Source organism: Oryctolagus cuniculus, chromosome 13 (assembly GCF_051225735.1).
Source record: "Oryctolagus cuniculus isolate XC-2025 breed Fujian yellow rabbit chromosome 13, ASM5122573v1, whole genome shotgun sequence".
Classification (NCBI taxonomy): domain Eukaryota; kingdom Metazoa; phylum Chordata; class Mammalia; order Lagomorpha; family Leporidae; genus Oryctolagus; species Oryctolagus cuniculus.
The window spans coordinates 19706738-19727415 of NC_142879.1; the positions used below are offsets into that span (position 1 = coordinate 19706738).

The window sequence follows — 20678 nt, forward strand, 5'->3', positions numbered from 1 at the left end:
TGGGGGAAGCTTGCAGCACCGCCGCGGCGCATGCCAGGGCTGAGGAGGGCGGGGCAGAGAAAGAGGGAAGATCGGAACTCCCCAAGGCCACTAGGTCCATCCTCCTGCCTCCGCGCAGACTGTGTCTAACCCAGCCCCGTGCAAACTGCTCCGGGGTCACGAGAGATATTTATATGTACATGTCTGCTTTCAACATTTTAAAACAAAGTTGTTTATTTATTTGGGGTAGAGAGAGAGAGAAGAAAGATCTCCCAAATCCCACAACAGGCATTGGGCCGGGCAGGAGCCAGGATCCAGGAACTCAGCCTGGGTCTCCCACATGGGTGGCTGGGACCCAGCACTGAAGCTGTTACCTGCTGCCTCCCCAGATGTGCACTGGCAGGAAGCTGGCTTGGAAGCAGAGGCGGGATTCAAACCCAGGGACTCCGACACAGGGTGTGGGCATCCCAAGTGGCGACGGAACGCTGCACCAAATGCCCACGTCACATGTCTGCTGTTAAAATCCTTGCTGTCGTGGGGCCAGCGCTGTGGCATAGTGGGTTAAAGCCCCGGTCTGCTGTGCTGGCATCCCATATGGGTGCCAGTTTGAGTCCTGGATGCTCCACTTCCAATCCAGCTCTCTGCTATGGCCTGGGAAAGCAGTGGAAGATGGCCCAAGTTCTCAGACCCCTGCACTTGCATGAGAGACCTGGAAGAAGCTCCTGGCTCCTGGCTTCAGATCGGCACAGCTCTGGCCGTTGCAGACATCTGGGGGGATGAACCAGAGGATGGAAGACCTCTCTCTCTCTCTCTCTCTCAAATAAATAAATAAATAAATCTTAAAAAAAAATCCTCACTATCACGAAGCACCTGACGTCCCCTCTAAGGCTCCCATGCTTCGGCTTCAGTGTCTGCCCGTGGGCTGGTGGAACTGGAGAACCCCACACCACCTCCGTCCTGAAGCCTCACTCTGCCGTCAACTGTCTGATCCTCCTCTCTTGTCCAGGACCGACCCCTGCTCTCCTGCTCTTACGTCTCTGGGTTTGTCGAAGTGAGAGAGAGGAAGCCGCGAAGGCCGAGAGACCGCAGGACAGGGACAGCCCCGCCCGCTCAGGGCCCTCCTTCACCTGCGGGTCCAAATTGAGCTGCTCCCAGAGGCCGTCGTGCAGGGCAGACACCGCCGACTCGAGGTTCTCATACTCCACGGTGCTGTTCGTCAGGGCCTGTGGGGAAGGGGTTTACTGGGAAGGCCGCCCTGGCCACAGCAGGGCCCCTAAGGTCAGGGGACAGAGGCACCGGCTCAGACATGCTGACGACAGCCAAAGCCCAGCTGTGCAGGAGGTGCTGCACCTCCCGCTGCAAATGGAAGACAGGGAAAACAGACTCCTCTCCGGGCAGGGCACAGGTGAAGGGGGGACACGTGGCTCCCCGTCTCCCACTCTCCCCAGCCTGGAGGAGGAGCCAGAGCAGGCAGCAGGGCGCCCGGGGCAGGGTGTGTGTTCCCTGCAGGTGAGATTCTCCTCCTGGCCGCCCACAGTTCCCTGGGGCTGTGGCCAGGGCTGCTGGCCACCAACATGCACAAGGTCTGCCCTGGAGGACCTGCTCTGGGTCCCCGGGGAAAGGACCGGGGCGGGTGTCAGTGCCGGCTTCTGCAAGGGAGAGGACAGAGCAGGCGGCCGAGGTGTCTGAGCGGCAGAAAAGGCCGCGGCCCTCGGCGTCAGGCTGTCCTGTGGGCGTCCTGTTTGTGGGAGCAGGGGCTGCCGGGTAGCCGTGCAGCCGCGTGCACGGCAGTGTGAAGGCCTCTGTGCTCCGGCCAGGCAGGAGGAGCATCTGGACTGGGACAGCACGGCTTGCGTGCGTGTGGGTGGGGTGGGGGAGCTCTCCGGCTGGCCGGCAGAGGGCGCAGAGACCCCGCTGCCCGGGTTACCGTGTGGGTGGGGTGGGGGAGCTCTCCGGCTGGCCGGTAGAGGGCGCAGAGACCCCGCTGCCCGGGTTACCGTGTGGGTGGGGTGGGGGAGCTCTCCGGCTGGCCGGTAGAGGGCGCAGAGACCCCGCTGCCCGGGTTACCGTGGTCGCCTGAGACAGCTCCACCCGGATGTTGATGAGCTGGTTCTGCAGCGACTCTTTCTTGTGCAGCAGCTTCTCCGGGTAGGCCGGCTGGCTGCCGAACATCTCCAGCTCCTGGTGGGTCCCCATCAAGGCACTTTCCAAGCTCTCCTGCAGGAAGGCCGGGGATGGCGGGAGTGGGCTGGAGAGCCCCTCTCTAGTCTCCAGAGGGCAGCTTGGTAAGGACGCCCGCACACGCTGGCCACGGCCCGCGGTCCCCCGGAGCCAGGACGGAAGCAGGACCAAGCTCCCACAGCTCTCGGCAACACCCCGCCTTCTCGGCGCCGCCGGGTCTCACCTTCTCCGCCCGGAGCTGCTGCACCAGCCGGTCCTGCTCGCGCACCACCTTGTTCTGCTCGCACAGTTTGCCCAGCAGCTTCTAAGGGCCCAGAGGGGAGGGGGGGGGGGAGAAGGGGATGAAGGATGTCTGATGGGGACCCGAGAGGGGTGGCGGGACCTCTGCATTCTGCCTCCTTCCCCTTGCCCAGGACCCCTGGGCTGTCACCTTGACTGTGGAGCCCCCCAGCAGCGAGGATGGGCCTCCAGCTTGGGAGGGAAGGTATGCTTATGCTTCAAGGAAGTGGGTCTGGTTGGCAGGGCAGGGGGCTGGGAACCAAGCCCCTCACCCCCCACCCCCATCCTGGGAGCTATAATTCGCAAGGGGTGACGCGGCCTCAGCTGAAGACAGAGTGTGGCAGGCGGCAGAGCAAACAGAAGGCAGTGCCCGGCAGACTGGCCCCTCGGTGCCCCTCTCGGCTCTCCCATCCCCAGGCCCCAGTCTCCCCTTTCCCCTCTCTCCTCCAGGCTCCTAGGATGGTGACTCTGGGGTCCCTCCGAGGCCGGCTGGGCAGATCCGCCGGGCAGGTGACGGGGAGGACCAGCTTAGGCCAAGCTCCTCTCCTGGGCAGACTCGCGCTCTCCACGTCCACACTTCTACTCGGGCCATTCCTCCGCTCCCCTCCCACAGCGCCAAGTCTCGTGCTCCGGGCCTTTCGACATCAAGGCCCAGCTCACAGGCTACTGCCTGATCCCGACCCGCCAGCCCACACGGCCTCGCGTCTCTGCAGTCGGTAGAACCTCTGCTCCTCTGCAGTACAGGAGGCCCGTGTGGCCACCTCCTGCTGCCTGGCACCTCCCCAAGGGCAGGGCCGGGGCCACATTCTTTCAAGTCACTGGCAGGGACTCGGGTCACGCTGGGCACGGAGCAAGCTGACCGACTCACGTCCCGGCGGCTCTGCCTTCCTGTTATAAGCAGATGCCCCTGCTGTGGACTAGCGCTCGTGGAGAAATACACAGGCCAGTGTGAAAAGAACGTGGTGGGAGGAGGCAGGCAGAGTGCGGCCTCGTGGGGAGAGGGGACGGGAGGCAAGGGTACCAGGTGCTTCTGGGAGCAGAGACGGACAAGGATGGCATGGGAGGGGGACATTAAGAGGCTGGAGCAGAGGGAGCCGGGAGAGCCGAGCTTACGTCTGTGTCTTGCTCGTTCAGCTTGAAGGTGTGGAGGCCGTCCCGGAATACTTCTGGGTACGGAGGGACCTGCGGGAACACGAGGTTGGGGGGTTACTGCCGTGGGGACGGGAAAGGTGCTGTCACACACACGGATCGCGGTCTGTCCCCTGTGCTGGCATCCACTCCGGGGACCTGCGCTAACTCGTGTTGCCTGGTGTGGAAGCTGGCGATGACCCCGCCTGGACTCCATCCCCCCAGCGCCAGGCTGGTTCTGGGTGGATCAGGACTCCGCTCAGCCCATGCTCTGCACTTCCCCACCCCACATGCTGGGGTCCCCGCTGAACTCCCCATGGCTCCCTGGGAACCACCACGAGGACATCAGCAACCCCACGGCTGTGTGTGGGGAGCGGACGCGGAGGATGGCAGGAATGAGACTAGGACACGTGGGGATCCGCTGCCCCAGCAGACGGAGCACGGTCACAGGGCTGCACCTACACCAGGAGCGGCAAGACTCAGGATGTCTCTGCCAGGCCGCGGTGACACGTCTGCTGGCTGCCGCACCGGACATCCGGGGAACCAAGTGGCTCTATGTCACACCCTTCATGCCCAGAGTCCCAGTGACGCGTGAGCAAGTGAACACACAATGCAAGTCCCGGATGCTTCAATGTCCATTTGCACCCCCAGCACGGCATGAGGTGTGGATGCTGGCTATTTTGATGGCTTGGGGAATGGGCCACGGGTTACCCATGGACATGAAGGGATGGAAGTGGCCCGGCAGAACCGCGGCAGGAAGAGCAGGCTGTGCCCGTCTCTGGGGGCTGGGGCGTGGCATATGAGCCCCGTGCCAGTGGGCGGCCCGACCATGCACAAGCAGCTGGGATGGCGCTGGCGGGGACCATGCTGCCGGGCCAGGGTCTTACTTGCATGAAGACTTGGGCCCTGGGGGAGGAGTTCTCCACCATGCGGTTCACCATACTGATGAGTGTCTCGCTCTCACTCATCTGCAGCACAGGGAGGAAGGGAGGACCCACACTCAGCGCGGCACGGGGCGCCCCCCGGCACCCACCGGGCGTGCTTCCCAGGAGACCGGGAAAGGGCAGCGCCCCCTGGGGCCTCCAGCAGCCTGGGACTATCTCAGGACCAGGGCCGCCGGGACCTGCTGCAGCCTTTCCGACTGCCGTGGGTTCCTCCATTGGCCAAGGCTGTCATCTCCGAGCCCCTGGCCCCATTCCTCACACTACTGTGGACAGAGACCACACAGGTGGCAGGGAAGGCCGCTCCCCCAACAGCTGAGCTGCATGAAACGGCTGCTCCCCGGCTGGGAGGTCCCTGACCCTGACCCCTGCCACCTTTTGGCGAGAACGAGTTTCCAGAGCTGCATGGGCAGCATCTGTGCACCCCCCAGGGACGCCGGGGCACGGCAGGGAGACCAGGACGGGCATGCAGGGTTAAAGGGACACGGGGACACGGTGCTCCAACCCTTATCTTCGAATTTCAAGGATGGCAGGAACGGGAGGAGGGGGCACTGTATTTGCCAAATGAAATGGGACAGGGGCTGGGCCAACCGGATCAACCAGAAACGCCCTCATCTCCCTGGCTGGTTCCAGTGTGGGAGGATCCAAAAGCGAATGTGGCTGGCGGTGAACTTGGCTGTGTCTCTCTAACTCCATTCGTCTGCAGGAGACGGCAGCAGAGGCGCAGGGAACTGTGCGGGGAAAGCTTCTGGGGTGGGAACGAATGAGGGGAGCTCCCTGGGTCACAGTTCAGGGCCCCCTGTGTTGTCTTCCAGGGTCTCTTCAGGCTCGGCTGGAGCCACACTGTCTTCCTTTCAGCCCTCCTAGGCAACAGCCCAAATGCAGCCTTGCTCGGGAGTGCTGGGACGGGCCCAGGGCACCCGCCCGTCGGCAGGGTCTGTGACTTTAAGACCCTTCCCTAGATCTCATTTTTCTACCTCTGTAGCCCAGCTGGGAGGTTTTCTTCCTGTGTTTTCCAAAGAGCACTTACAATAGGAGGTTGAGTCTTTGTGAAGGTCAACGGGGGTGGGGGTGGGGGTGGGGTTTGGCCTGCGGGCTAAGAAGCCAGCGGGGACATCTGCAGCCCCGTTGGGGCACCTGGAGCTGAATTCCCAGCTCCGGCTCCGGACTCCAGCTTCCTGCTAATGTGCACCCTGGGAGGAAGGTGATGGCTCAAGTAGTTGGATTCCTGCCACTCACAGGGGAGGCCTGCACTGAGTTCCTGGCTCGGCATCAGCATGGCAGGCATCTAAGCGGGGAAGCCGTGGACAGGAGCTGTCTGTCTGTCTCTCTGCCTCTCACATACAGTCAGCTGTTAGTCACGTCTTCTGTAAGGATGCAGCTCAAGTCTGACCCCATCTTCTTAGAGATTCCGTGTGTGTGTGTGTGTGTGTGTGTGTGTGTGGTACGTGTGGCTGGATGTGTGTGTGCGACTGCATGGGTGTGCATGTGAGAATATGTGGGGTGTGCAATTATGTGGTGTGTGTGTATGACTATATGTAGGATGTGTGTATGACTATATGTAGGGTGTGCATATGTGGGGTGTATGTGACTGTATGTGACTGTGTGTGCATAACTGTATGTAGGATATATGTGACACTGTATGTGGGGTGTGTGGCTATGTAGTGTGAATGTATGTAGGATGTGTGGTTGTATGTTGGGTGACTGTATGTGGTGTGACACTGTAGCTGTATGTGGGTTGACTAATGTGGTGTGACACTGTATGTGGGGTGTGTGGCTGTATGTGGGGGTGAATGTATGTAGGATGTGTGTGACACTGTATGTGGGGTGTGTGGCTGTTTGTGGTGTGACTGTATGTAGGATGTGTGTGATGCTGTATGTGATGTGACTGTAGGATTGTGTGACACTATATGTGGGGTGACTATGAGGATGTGTGTGACACTGTATGTGGGGTATGTGGCTGTATGTGGTATGGCTGTATGTAGGATGTGTGTGACACTGTATGTGGGGTATGTGGCTGTGTGGGGGGTGACTGTATGTAGGATGTGTGTGACACTGTATGTGGGGTGTGTGACACTGTATGTGGGGTGTGTGACTGTATGTAGGATGTGTGTGACACTATGGTGTGACTGTATGTAGGTTGTGTATGACACTATACGTGGGGTGTGTGGCTGTGTGTGGTGTGGCTGCATGTAGGATATGTGTGACACTGTATGTGGGGTGACTGTATGTAGGATGTGTGTGACGCTGTATGTGGGGTGACTGTATGTAGGATGCGTGTGACACTGTATGTAGTGTGACTGTATGTAGGTTGTATATGACACTATACGTGGGGTGTGTGGCTGTATGTGGGGTGACTGTATGTAGGATGTGTGTGACGCTGTATGTGGGGTGACTGTATGTAGGATGTGTGTGATGCTGTATGTGGGGTGGCTGTATGTAGGATGTGTGTGATGCTATATGTGGGGTGACTGTATGTAGGTTGTGTATGACACTATACATGGGGTGTGTGGCTGTATGTGGTGTGGCTATATGTGGGGTGTGACACTGTTATATGGAGTGTGTGGCTGTATGTAGGATGTGTGTGACACTGTATGTGGGGTGACTGTAGGTAGGATGTGTGTGACACTGTATGTGGGGTGAATGTAGGTAGGATGTATGACACTGTATGTGGGGTGACTGTATGTAGGATGAGTGTGACACTGTATGTGGGGTGTGTGGCTGTTTGTGGTGTGACTGTAGGTAGTGTGTGTGACACTGTATTGGTGTGACTGTAGGTAGGATGTGTGTGACACTGTGTGTGGGGTGTGTGGCTGTTTGTGGTGTGACTATAGGTAGCATGTGTGTGACACTGTATGTGGGGTGACTGTATCTAGACGGTGTGCAGAGGACAAGGCAGCAGCCTTCGAGAGGGCACGGGAGGCTCGCGCTGATCTCATTGCTCCCCTGAGGAGACCTAACGCAGGGGTGGGGAAGGCTGGCCCACGGGCAGTACAAGGCCCCCGAAATCGTGTGGTCTGGCCCTGCCAAGGCAACCACAGTCAGGACTCAAAATTCAACAGACCCACAGCAGGCTCACTCTTAAGCTGGCATTTTATACGGCCTGCAAATGATGTTATCAGTATCCCACCGGCCCTCGGCAGAAAAAGGCTCCCAGCCTGGCTCTCGTCTGGCCTGCTCCCAGCCCTCACGGGGGCTTTCCTCTGGGAGGATTCCCGTGTCCCCTCTGTCCCCGAGAATGGCAGAGCACACACCAGAGCTCACACTGGCCAGCGGCGTGATGGTGGCGGCAGTCCCCACCCCTCGTGATACCTGGGGTGGAAAGGGCAGGCTCTCCCCGGCCCCGTTCTGAGAACACACAGGCCCAGAGGCACCGAGTGGCATTTCCAAGCTCACAAAGCGCCTCGTGGCCGGGACTGAGGGCAGGCAGCCCAACTCTTCTCATGCCCTCTAAGGAATGTCACCTTTATCCAGGGGGGGCTCCTCCGAGACGGACGGACGCTCAGCCCCTCTGGGAAGGCAGAAGCCCTCAGGAAGGGGCACAGCCAGGCGTGCGGGATGAAGGCGCCGAGCACACGCCACAGGGAGCCGGCCCACGGAGCTCTGCTGGCCCCAGCTCTGGGCGCGGCTGACCTGACTTCCCCCATGGGGACCTTGCGCTCCCCAGCCCTGCCCTGGGTGGCACCCGGGGAGGGACTCATCCCCATGGGGACCGCAGTGCCCATGGTATGGACGCAATGCACCTCCCCTTCTGGAACCAGCACGCCAGGTCCTGGGGGTGGGGGCAGCAGCCATCCCTGCTGACTCAGCAGTGGCTGCTGGGTGCTCCCCAGTGCCCGAAGTCGCCCACAAGAGTGATCTCAGTGTGACGTGGAGGCCTGGGGAGACCACGGCCCACGTGGCTGGTGTCCAGAAGAATGTGCGGTACACCTGACTTCGAGTGTCTGTTCCTGCTGCAGCTGGAAGCGCGTGCAGTCACCCTGACCAGGGCTCCGTCACACGCCGGGGGCGCTTCTGCTGCTAACTGCGTCGCGAGCTTGGAGCCACCCTCCAGGCTCTGTGGCTCGCTGCTGGGCGTCCCTGGCGTGTTATTTAACCTCTGTGTTTCAGAGAAACGGGGGTGGCGGCAGCACCTGCCTCTGAGGGCTGCTACGGAGACAGAACAAGCTGGGATCCGCCTGGCGGAGCGTCCAGCGCCACCACCAGCACCACTGCTGCGATGTCCCTGTCCCAGGCGGCCCCTCGGCACAGTGTCATGTTTCTCCAGGTTCCTGGCACTCTGCAGAGCCGAGCTGAACACAGGACACGCTCAGAGAAGCACCCAGCCCACTGCACCCCTCTCCTAGCCCACCGAGAGCTTTGTGGGAAAACTGAGAACCACGAGGGGATTTCCAAGAGTTTGTGGGAAAATGGAAAGGAAAGATAAGCTTCTTCTGGTACACAAAACCTTGAAACCCAGACATGCAGCTTGCCCGGGAACTCTGGGGAGACTCCCGGTGCACTGAACGCACACTGGCTTTTCAGGGCACGCTTGGTGGCTCTGCAGGCCTCGGTGCACAGAGGTTTCCCCACAACCTGTGAGCCACCGTGATCTCCCAGATTTGGGGTTACACTAAATCCCTGGCATCTCAGGCCCCGACCCTCCCCTCTGCAGCGAAAATGCTAATTTCCGCCTGCCCCCGGGGGCCTGTCCATCTGGGCTGAACACATGAGAAATAGGAGTTGGCATTAATTATTCATAGGCCCATCTATTATGCCTGTCTCTCCAGCTGCCCTAGAGGGCTTTGAAGAGGAAGGGTGTGCAGGAGCAAAGTCATCGCCTTTGTGGCGTCCAGGTTGCACCAACAAAGATTGTGAACCGCCCGGAAGCTGAGGGGCGGGGGGCACGGGAGTGGGGGCGAGGGGCGCCAGCTCTGCCTACCTGCTGATCCAAATACTCTAGGTTTCTTTGCAACTGAAGATCTAAAAGTTCATCCTACCCGGCGCCCGAGGCCCAGAGGCCAAACAGCAACACAAACAAACAGGAACACACAAAAGAAAACAATGAAAAAGAAGCAAAGCCGTTAAAGAGTGAGCTGTGCACGGACGGACGCGGGAGAGGCCTCTGTCTGGGGAATGGAGGGGACGAGGATGCTGGAGAAGTGTGTGGGGGGGGGGCCTCAGCTTCGGCCCAGCTGCCTCTCTCTCAGCTCAGTCTTGCTCCCCCAGGGAGAGCTGGCCGCCATGGAGGCCGCCTCGTCTCTTCTTAGACACTCTTTCTGAGTTTTCTGGGAAAATCGGTTGTCCCCACAGGGGTACGTCTGCTGGGAGTTGAGGCGATAGTTTGGACAGCGGCAGAGCGAGAGAATCAGGAGAGAGGGAGGAGCTGCTGCCCTCCACACCCGTCCAGCATCCCCCACCTGGCCTCCTGGATATACACCGGGGCACCTCAAAAAGTTCATGGAAAAATGGAATTAAAAGGTATGTTTGTTTTAGCACCAAAAAAACCCCACCCAAGTTGACAGCTGGCCTGGGTGTTGTGGCGCAGGGTGCTAGGCCCTGGCTTGGAATGCTACATCCCATACTGGGGCGCTGGTTTGAGTTCCAGCTGCTCTTCTTCCAATCCAGCTTCCTGCTAAGGCACCTGGGAAGGTAGCAGATGACGACCAAGCACTTGGGGCCCTGCCCACGTGGGATGGAGTTTTGTGCTCCTGGCTTTGGCTTGGCCCAGCCCTGGCTGCTGTGGGCATTTGGTGAGCCAACCAGCAGATGGAAGATCTGTCTCTCCATTTTTCTGTCATCCTTTCATATAAGTAAATAAAGCTTTTTTTTTTTTAAATGAAATCCTTGTGTAGTTTATTTCATAATATACATTTCCATGAACTTTTTTTAAGAGCCCACATATGGAAAGGGGTTTCTACCTGTTGGCCCCAGGGGTCTCCCCCACCCACCAAGTGGGGCCGTGTGCTGAATTCTCCACGTAGTGGCAAAAATTCTCAGGAGAACCAATTAGAGGGAGAGAGTGAGCAGAAGGGAGATGCCAAGAAGGGAGCAGACTCGGGACGGAGAATCTTCCCTCCCTTAGCCACACCGCGGGCCTCTCTCCCCAGAGAGTCTGAGGCCAGTGAGCTCAGGGGGAACAGCTGCAAGTTCTCTCCACTGTGAGGGGCTCCAGCCCATAATCTGAGCCCCTGCCTGGGCAGGGGAGGACGGAGGGGTGACAGCAGGATGTCACAGGCTCCCGGGCTGCACCCCTGCTCCTCTGCCCTGTGTCACCGGCCCCAAACGCTGCCCTGGGCCTGCAGTCCTGGCAGGGCGGGAGGAGGTATCCAGAGGCCACTGAGCCCCAGACGGGCCGGGCACTGGCCACAGAGTGTCCCTGACCGGCCCCAGTGGGCTCCACCTTGGGTGGAGGCAGGGAAGGGACCAAGGACGTACCATCTTATCGTGGACCGAGGGGGATGGTGGGTAGTTGTGGGGGAGCAGTCCTGCAGGGGCTGGCCGCCTGTCTCCCAGGTAATCATACTGGAAGAGAAAGGGGATTGCAGACATGAGAGGGGCCAGCTCAGCCTTGACCGGAGGCCAAGGGTAAGGACGTTTATATCCTGTCCTGGAGCCGATTCGGCAAGCCCCAGGAACAGTCGGCCCAGGTCCTTAGATCTGAGAAGACAGAACCTTCTCTGTCTTCCTATTAGGACAGCATAGCCGCTGGGTAGAGAGAGCAGCGTTCCCGCACGTTTGCTCTCCCAGGGGCAGACTGCAGGCCAGTGGCTCCCCGGGGGGCATCGCTGGTCCTGCCAGCAGGAGGCCGGGTGTCCCTGGCACCTCTACCTGTTCTCAGCAGGTGGCCTTAGGCTTCCGGGATCACAGGGGACACAGGAAGGAGGGGCAGGGCACCTGCGGCTCACCTTGGGGGAGCTGATGGATCGGCGCATCACGTAGGCGGCAGGGTCCACATAGATGTCCTCGCTGCGAGGCGGCAGCCGCTCAAAACGGGCACTGGGCGAGCGGACCGGGGAGTAGATGCGGGCGCGGCTGTAGGAGCCCTGGCTGGGCGAGCGTGGCACCGAGTGGGAGCGGGGCTGCAGGGACAGGCGGCGCAGGGAGCCGGCCGCGGCGTCCAGCTCGTCGTAGTACATCGGCTGCCGCGAGGGGCTGGGGATCCACATGCAGCCGTCCGGCCGCCCGTAGCCGGCGGGCTCCTTCCACTCGCGCAGCTGGTAGGCAGGGCCGCCCCCGTTGCGGAAGGAGTGGCGTTTGTCCTCCAGGGCCCAGGGAGGGCTGATCCGGTCGTAGGCGGGCACGGAGCAGATGCTGTCCGGCCGCACCCCGGGCGGGTAGTACTGGTAATCCTCAGGGTACTGGGAGGAGTAGGGGCCGTAATAGTCGGGGGCTCTGCGGGACACGGGGTAGAACCTGGAGGGACTGAGGGAGAGGGGATGTCAGAAGGCAGGCAGACAAAATGGACACCTCCCCAGCCCTGTGCCCAGCCCCTGTGGCCAGCCCGCTTCCACAGCCCGCAGCCGGCAGCAGAATGCCCGAGCAGGTGCGTGGCGCCCTGGGAGCCCACAGAGGCTGCCAGCGAGGGTGGAGGTTTGTTCCAGTCCTGGGGGAGACTCCTGTCCTCAAAGCCCCCTCCCATACCCGGCTCCTGGAAGCCGGGGACTGCCCCACGCCTGCCTTCGGCCCTTGTCTCTTAGAAATGCCACGCTCCTTGGTGACCACCTCTGTGTGAACTATGTCACCGGGTCATTCCCAACAGAGGAAGTGCAGGAAAGAAACCAAGTCCACCAGGCACCCGAAGGAGGGCAGTGGACGAGGGGCAAAAGGCCAGCTCCTTGCTCGAACGATTGGGTCAAGGACAGAAGGGTGGGCTCCTGGGCAGGCCAGAGGCCTCCAAGCGCCAGCTACACCAGCAGTGAGCTGCAGCTCCAGCCGCTAGAGGGCAGGCTCCTCCCAGGCCTGGCCTTTCCCAGCGGTCACCTGCAGTCCCGGGCTGAAACCCCAGGGAAGCAGCTACAGACCCACTTGCCTGAGGAGCGCTAACAAGCCCAGGCGCAGTCTCCAAGCATCTGAAAGCCGTGCACGGATCAGAGGTGTAAACTGGACGTAGGGAGGGCACGATTAGGACCAAGGAGCTGCCCTGGCTTCCTTTAAATGTGACTTTGTATAAATAATGGCTTCCCAGCAATGAGAGCTATTCCCAAGAGGAGCTGGCTTGGTGCTGCGTTTGCAGAAATCCTGGGGCAGAGGTTCCGGCCTCCGCCTAAAACAGCTTCCCCGAGGCTGCCCGCCTCCTGGCCATGCCGGGGAGGAGCCCCAGGGGTGCTCGGCCCCTCCTTCTGCAGGAAGAAGACAGAGAGAGCAGTGGGCAGGCGCTACAGATGGGGCCCTGGGGCGGGAAAGGAAGTGGGCAGGCTGGCACTGGCCTGGTTTCCCCACAGGAAAATGCCTTGTGCCCGAGCCCTGGCACACCGGGCGCCGGCCAGGCCTCACCTCCGCAGGTCCTCCGGTGGGGGCGCGCCCCGGCGCAGGTTCACCCACTGCTGCAGCTGGCTCATGGAGCTCTTGCGCTGGGCGATTTTGTCTGGGTTGGTGCGTGGCTGGAAGCTCCGGCGGAGGCCCCCGCTGTCCCCGTCCTGAGGTGGGAACGCTGTGCTCCCCGGCCGGCTGGGGGAGCTGTACTGCCAGCCATTGGGCTGGGCCAGCGGCTCCCCTCCCCCGGGGACCCTCGGGCCCTCCGGGTAAGGGCTGCCTGGCTCGGAGCCGGGCTCAGCCGGGATGCCGCCGGCTTTGCCCAGGGACTCCTTCTTGACTTCGGGCCTGCGCTCCGCCTTCTCGCAGCCCCGGCCGTCCCCCTCCCCTCGGGTCTTGGCCTCGGGCTCGGGCTTGGGCAGGCTGTTGTGGGGTGGCTGCTGGTGCTGCTTGCCGGGTGGGATGTTCTCGGAGTCTGGCTTCTCGTGGCTGTGGGATGCCAAGGGACACGCCATAAGTGACGCCAGCCCAACTTGGAGTTGGGCGGGGGGAGGCAGACCAGGGGAGGAGAAAAGCAGCAGAGGGGGCTGGGTGGGGGAAGGTGGCGACAGAACAGGAGTCTGCTCCCCAGATGCCAGGCTCTCTCCCCTGGCTGAGGCCCGGGAGATTCCTAAGCCCACGTGCCCTGCTCCACCTGCCTCGTCTCCCCACTGGGTCCTCTCCTCTCCCTTGTACTGCTGGCACAGAGCCAGCTGTCAAGCCACGGCCGAAACTAACCTGCCCCCGCCAGGGGCTCCTCTGCTGTCTGCCCCTGCTGCAGCCCCTCGGCTGGCACCAGTGACATTTCAGAGCAGCAGCTGTCCTGACTCCCAGCCACACAGCGCGGCGCAGGCACGGGCACCTAGCCTCCACAGACCTCGGTCCCTCGAGGGCAGGCAGGATACACAGGCGTCCCCTCCCAGGGTGGCTGTGGGCCGAGGCATGGGGGCAGAAGTTATGGCTGCAGATCCACAAGCGGATAAACACGCCAGCTCTTGCCTCCAACGCTCGCTTCTTCCAGGACCGACTTTCGGGGAAGCGGCAGGCACGCGGCAGCACTCCCTCCCTCGTGTTCCTGGCACCCTGCGTGGCGCCGCACGCGGTGAGATCCACGGTGGGGGTCTGTGCTATGGATGGATGCGCTCCTGGACGCCCGCCCCGTGCTTCCAGCCCAGACAGGAGCTGGCGGTAACTGCCTCCCCGCAGCTTCCACAGTCAGCCGAGCTCACGGGAACACTGCTGGGCAAACATTTCTAAGACACGTGAATCCACTTGGAGTCTACACTGTAAAACTCCCCACGAACACCTCACTCAGGATTTCCTGCCCAGTTACAGGAGAGGCAGGCACTGAGCCTGGGTGGGGAGGGGTGGGAGACGTATGTGGGTGCGCACTGCTCGCTCTCCACACGTGCAGCACAGTCCCCTTGGCCGGCCGGAGGGAGGGAGAGGAAGCCAGGCTCAGAGGCCGATCCATGCCCACATGCTGGGGTCACACTGTGTGCACATGGCAGAGCTGTGACTGAGACCTGGGTCCACCTTCCCCCGAAGGCCACGTGCTTAACACACACAGCTAAGAAAAACAAGCAAAAGGCTCTGACCTTTGGCTCCTGGCCAGCCCCCTGGAACCTGGCTTCTCCCTTGGCCTCCCCTAGCGCAAGCTAAGAGGAGGAGTGGAGCCGCCGAAAGCCCTCGGCAGCCATTTGGGTGCCGGCCTCACTGTTTGGTTCCAGTTCTGGCTGCTCTGCTTCCCATGCAGCCAATTGCAAATGTGTACAGGAGGTGGCCGACCACGGCTCAAGCACTTAGGTTCCTGCCGCCCACATGGGAGACCCGGATGGAGTTCCTGGCTCTTGGGCTTCAGCCTGGCCCAGCCCTGGCTGTCGCTGGCATCTGGGGAGTGAACCAGTGGATGGAAGATCTTTCTCTCTCACTCCCTCTCTCTGTGTCACTCTGCCTTTCAAATTATCATATAAATAAATAAATATATATATATATATATTTGACAGGCAGAGTTAGACAGTGAGAGAGAGAGACAGAGAGAAAGGTCTTCCTTTTCTGTTGGTTCACCCCCTAAATGGCTACCACGGCCGGCATGCTGCGCCGATCCGAAGCCAGGAGCCAGGCGTTTCCTCCTGGTCTCCCATGCAGGTGCAGGGCCCAAGCACCTGGGCCATCCTCCACTGCCTTCCCGGGCCACAACAGAGAGCTGGACTGGAAGAGGAGCAACCGGGACTAGAACCCGGCGCCCCAACCGGAACTAGAACCCAGAGTGCCGGCGCCGCAGGTGGAGGATTAGCCTAGTGAGCTGCCGGCAGAAACAAAAAGAGGAGGAGCCGGTCAGGGAGGAGAGTCTGGACTCCTCCAGCCAGGCGCCCTGCTGGGGGCAGGAGACATGCAGTGCACAGCTCTCTGGGGGCCCAAGCGGGCTCAGCCATGGCGCAGAGCGGCCACTGCTTCAGTCGTCCTCACTCCACCCCGGGCGGTCCCCGGCACTTACCCCTGACGCACGGGCTGGGGCGCTGACTTCTGAGCTGGAGGGATCTGGACTCGGGCAGCCTCCCCCATGGCCTGGATCCAGGCCTCCTGCTCCTCGGGGCCCTCGGCACTGAAGAAGTAGGTGCGGACGCCGGCGTGCTCGGCCTGCGGGGAGAGGCAGCGCGTGGAACTGGCCCCGGCCTCCTCCACCCAGTACACAGTCACCTGCAGGGAGAGGACACCAGCACCCCCAGAGGGGCGGTCAGCAGGGCCGTTCCCTGGGCTGCAACTCATTGCCCACAGGGGCGCAGGAGCAAGCCGAGGAGGGCGGCCCACAGCTACCCCACATGCAGCAGTGGGCACCTGGGTATCCACTTTGGCCAGTTCTCTGCACGCCACCAGGCAGCCCGCCAGCCAGCTAAGCCCACCTGCCATGCCTACAACTCCGCAGCAGCTCTCCCCCCAGTTCCAGGCTGACATGAAGGGCGAGTACCGATGCCTGCAGGAAGCGGCCCCCAGCACACGACAGACAACCTCATCCCAGCCTCACTGCGGGGAAGCTAGCGGTGCCTCCTCCACACCATGCACGGCGTGCAAGGGCATGCATTGGCATACAGATGGCGCATACTACCTAGTTGGCGGCCACGAGCAGACACAGCGGGCGGGAACCCAGAAGAGAGCTCCTGTCCAGAGGAGGGGTCCTCACGCGGTCAGCAGGAGGAGAAGCAGAGAACAGGTCAACCGAACACCAAAGGGACAGAGCAGGTGGCAGGAAGCAGGGGGATTCAGGGGGCTCTTCCTCCCCGGGGTCACCGCTGGGGACCACGGCACCCAGCAGTGCCGGCTCAGCTTCCCGAGGTGTGAGGCGAGGAGTGTGGGTGCCACAGGACCTGGGCTGGCGGCAGGCGGTGGTCGGGGAAGCTGGTTCTCCCACCAGCTCTGCAGCTGCAGATCAGCTGTTGTTTGGTTCTGGCCCTAACCGATGCATCTCCTTAGTGGGGAGGGGTCTGCCTGGTGAAACTCCAGGCCACAAGGACAAGAGGCCATGGGATTGGATTCTTTCTGGAAAATCAGCATCTTGCCAGGTGGGACCCTCCAGTCTGTGAGAAAAGCAGCTGGCCTGGTTTATCTGACTGGACTGAGAGATCAGGGGTGAGTCGGGGTCTCAGAAGGGAGCCTCCCTCCAGCCTCTGACCCCCTTGGAGGCAGGAACCTGGGTCTCTGGGGATTTGGCAAGAGAGGGGCCAGGGCTCCTGTGAGCAGCCCCCAGGGCTCTCCTGACAGCAACGTCAAGCCCACACCTCTTGCCAGGGCTCCTTCCCAGAGCTCTCTCTGACAGGCCAGAGTAGGCGGCCCGCCCTGGAGCCCCTGCCCCGGCTGCATATGGTGCCCAGCGTGTGGGCAGAGCCCAGGACTGTGGGCGAGGGCGGGGCGGGGCGGGGCGCTAAGGAGCAGCAGGGGGCTTGAACCGGCACAGGATGGGAGGGTGGGGGCCCAGCAGGCCCAGGGTGGAGAATGCAGGGCTATTGTGCAGAGGACTGGGCAGCCAATGAATTCATCAATTCAGTGAGCACCCAGGGAGTGGCCATGTGCACGGCTTGCTGGGGCCCCAGGCCCAAGGAAGGCAAAGACGCGCCCTCCCTCGCACTTGAAGAGTTCCCAGTCACGCTGGGGGACAAAACCTGCCACAGGGAACAAGGCGCGAGCGCAGGCACGGGCATGGGGGAACACAGAGGGCCTGGGAAAAGACAGGGCTATTGATGGCGAGTGAGCACAGAGCTGGAACCATCAAAGGGGCCCGGAGAATGGAGGGAGGGGTCCCAGCGGGGAGGGCCCGCTGGGTTAGGAAGAGGTTAAGGCATTCAGCTGCGGCCTGGGCAGGGACAGGGCCTGGCTCCTCATTATCTGCCGTCCAAGAGCTGTGCCTGGTGGCCACAGCGGGACAAGCCTCCTGTCTGTCTGTCCCCCTCCCCCTCACCCTGGGGAAGAGCCCCTGAATAGCTACAGTCAGAACTCTTTGGAGGGGGCCTTGGAGAAGCAGAGCCCGCTGGGGGCGAAGCAGAGGGTGGGCTGGGGGTTTGCAGGGTGTCAGTCACTCTGGGACGCTTATCTGATGCCTGCTGCTGGCAGGGCTCCGAGCCGGAGCGCCTGTGTCTCTGCACAGGTCTGGAGGGGAGGGCCAGACAGGCGGCTTGCTTGTGCGTGGGTGTGTGCGTAGCAGGGCTGTTTGTTGTTGGTTCAACAGCCTGTTCCTGTTTCCCCAGCTAGGACCCGGCTCCCTGTTGACCATTCTGCTCATACCTCTGGGGACAGGACCCCAGGAGGGGGGAACAAATGCAGTGCCAAAGACGTCCCCTCGTCCCCGGGCCAGGCCCTGTGTGCGCTGCCCACCTGTTTTCAAGAGCCAGGTGAGCAGGACTGCAGGAAGGAAGGGGCCTGAGGGGCTCAGGAACGGCCTGGGGTGGCCTGCAGGTTTGGGTCTTTAGGGGGTGGGCAGCGACTCCCATCTGGGGGAGGGAAGGCTTTGTACTCAGAACCCACACAGCCGACAGGAGGATTTTATATTTGGGAAGTGAAGAAGAACCTATGGTGTTTGCATCATAGAACACCAAAAGGTCATGGGATTTTTATAGTTTTTAATGGGTCATGCATTTTTAAACGTGGAAAAACACTGCTGAGGAGGAGCCGCGCTCTGACAGGCGCTCCCCGGGGGCTCCGCGGGCGTGGCACCGAGGCCCACTTTCCCGGGCACTTCTTCTCCCAAGCTGCTGTCTACAGGAGGCCTGTGGCTCTGGGCGGTAACCAGACTCGGCTCATTTCTCTAAACACTGAGGTCTGAGTATGTTTGCCCAGGACTTGGACAGCGGCTCCTGCTGCCTGGGACCATGGTGGTGAGGGGGAAGCATCTTTGCAGAAATGGCCCCAGAACCCCCGCGGCCACAGCTCCTGCTTCTGCAGACAGGTGCTTCCCATGGGTCGGCCACTGGGCAAGAGGTCCAAGGGCTCAAAACACAAACCTTTCTCCTCCAGGAAAAACGCGGGTACCACCGAAGCCCACGCGGCTGTCCCATCCCGGGGAGACTCACTCGTCGGACCCCCACAGGGAGAGGAGCCCTGCGGGAGCCCCCTTCTAGCCTACTCCCACTGCCTGCTGTCCCCTGGGCCACCACCCGTGGGGTTCCTCAGGGAGATGCTCCTGGTCCTTGTCCATCCTGTGTCCCCCCCCCCCCCCCCCGCGGCGGGGAGTGGAGGGCCGCTGACCTTAAACGTGTGCTTCCGGCTGATGTTGTCCGAGGGCTGCACGGCGGCGACCCGGAAGCTCAGGAGGGGGATGCTGCCCAGGATGCTCTCTTCCTTCTCATCTGGGAGGAAGCAGAGGCACCAGGAGGTATGTGTGTGCACACCCATCAGCCTCCTCGCCCACTACTTAGCGGGGCACCAGGGCCACCCCGCACAGCACCAGGTGCACACTCCTGGGAGGTGGGAGCATGGTGGCCCTGCAGAGGAGGCGCCAGACAACGGGACACGGAAGCAGTGCCCGCCCACAGGGGCATCTGCATTCTAGCACACAAACAAGCAAGTCAGTAACCAGCACTTGGGGGGTGTCCCCTGCATGGCAGCCGCTGTTCTAATAAAGACGTTGTAGCATCACCCCGATTTCATAGGTAGGCAAGTTGGAGACGCAAGGAGGTTAAGCAGTGGGTGATGGAACAGGTCTCAACCCAAGAAGTGTGACTGCAAAGCCAGTGTGCTTGTGCACCCCCCCCCCAAGTGATACAGTTCCAACAGCCGTCACCAGGTGCTAGGACAGAGCAGGGTAGAGCGGGCGGTCCCTTCTCCAGGGCTCGGACTCTGGGTAACTTCCTGAGGTCCTCCCTGGTGCCCAGCATCCTGCCTTGCCCTCCCCGTGCAGGATCCCTGCCACAGTCTCCATGTCTCCGCCGGAAAATGAGCCCCTGTATGGAGCCCCTGGGCCTGGGCGCGCCAGGACCAGGCTAAGAGCTGTGTCGCCCTGTGATTCATCCTGGGTCTCCCAAGAGCCTGGTGGATTAGCCAGCCGGGCCCCAGGCTGCCAGCGGGAGGCCAGAAAGGATGGGGCTGCTCTGCGGAACACAGGGGCAACCGCGAGGCTGCGGTGAGACCCTTCCCCTTTCCGGGATTGCTAATTACTCCCCAGGCTGGGGACTGTGAGTTTCAGTTAGGGGTCAGAAGACATCGCGGCGGGGTAAGTTATAACCTCCTCGAGCTCTGTTGCTCTTCCTCATCAAGTTCACGGTTCAGCTTCTCTGTCCAGACCTCAGCCCAGCTGCCTGGAGCAAGGGCAAGCCAGAGGAGCAGGGAGCCCAGGGCTGTCTCTGGGAAAGCCGAAGCTGTCACTCCCTGGCAGAAACAGAGCCCTCTGCCAGGTGGGATGCAGGCCAGTGTTCAGGGTGGCTGTGGTTTGTCCAGGCTCAAGCAAAGCTGAGGTTGAAATCTGATTCCCAGCGTCATGGTGCTGAGCAGTGCCCGGGTCTCGAGGAGGCGATGAGGTCAGAGGGACAGATGCCCTTCTCACCAGTGCGGGCTCATTCTCGAGGGCCTGGCCGGGTTGTTAAAAAGTTGGTCGCCCTGGTTGTGCCTCCACTTCCTGCCTGGAGCAGAAGCAGCCTGGGGCCCTCACTGGAAGCCGAAGGAAGCCAGTGCCGTGCTCCTGGAGGTCCCAGCCTCCCCAGCGAGGAGCCAAGGTGAACCTCCTTCTGTTACAAATGACCCAGCCTCATGACTCCTAGAGCGACAGACAGCGGGCTCAGCCAGGGGACGTCCCGAGACCCCGACAGCGGGAGTGACCCCTGTTCCAGCGTGTCTCACCCCTGTGGGTCTCAGCTCTCTAAGGGTCTACCCCCACTGCCAGTCCTGACATCTCTCCCTGTAAGACCCTGGCTTTTCTCCCTGTTCCGCCCCCGCTCTGGCTCCAGCACGCCCATCCACGCTGGGGGCCTGGTTTACACAGCCTGTCTGGATCGCTCTCCTCGGGATTCAGATGGCCCAGGCACAGCAGGCTCTGGGAGTCACTGGGTACAACCTTTGTTTGCCAGAGTTAATAATTTACCAAATTGTTGCCAGGAGGCTCTGCCATTCAGGGCAAGGAAGCGAGGAACCAGCCTCTCGGCCAGGCCTGTCTGCTCCCAGCCTCACCAGTCCTGCCTTCAACCCTTGCTCCCC

At 61.4% G+C, this 20678-nt stretch overlaps 1 protein-coding gene across 32 annotated transcripts in view; it reads right to left on the bottom strand.

Annotated features, from left to right (window-relative positions):
• Positions 1-20678, bottom strand: part of PLEKHA6 (pleckstrin homology domain containing A6) — a 146011-nt gene that overhangs the window by 23201 nt on the left and 102132 nt on the right. For 16 of the 32 annotated variants that reach the window (XR_007909866.3, XM_051821170.3, XM_051821166.3 and 13 more), the window contains 11 exons: positions 18738-18838; positions 15499-15701; positions 12984-13451; positions 11396-11912; positions 10926-11012; positions 9430-9483; positions 4455-4535; positions 3553-3621; positions 2384-2464; positions 2047-2196; positions 1107-1202 (listed from right to left, as the gene is read on the bottom strand). Coding sequence is in view for 31 of the 32 variants with exons in the window: in XM_051821170.3 (XP_051677130.1) it covers positions 1107-1202; positions 2047-2196; positions 2384-2464; positions 3553-3621; positions 4455-4535; positions 9430-9483; positions 10926-11012; positions 11396-11912; positions 12984-13451; positions 15499-15701; positions 18738-18838 (1907 nt within the window). In the remaining variant the exon portion in view is untranslated. The other 16 variants (XM_051821169.3, XM_070055148.2, XM_070055150.2 and 13 more) reach the window with 11 other exon arrangements.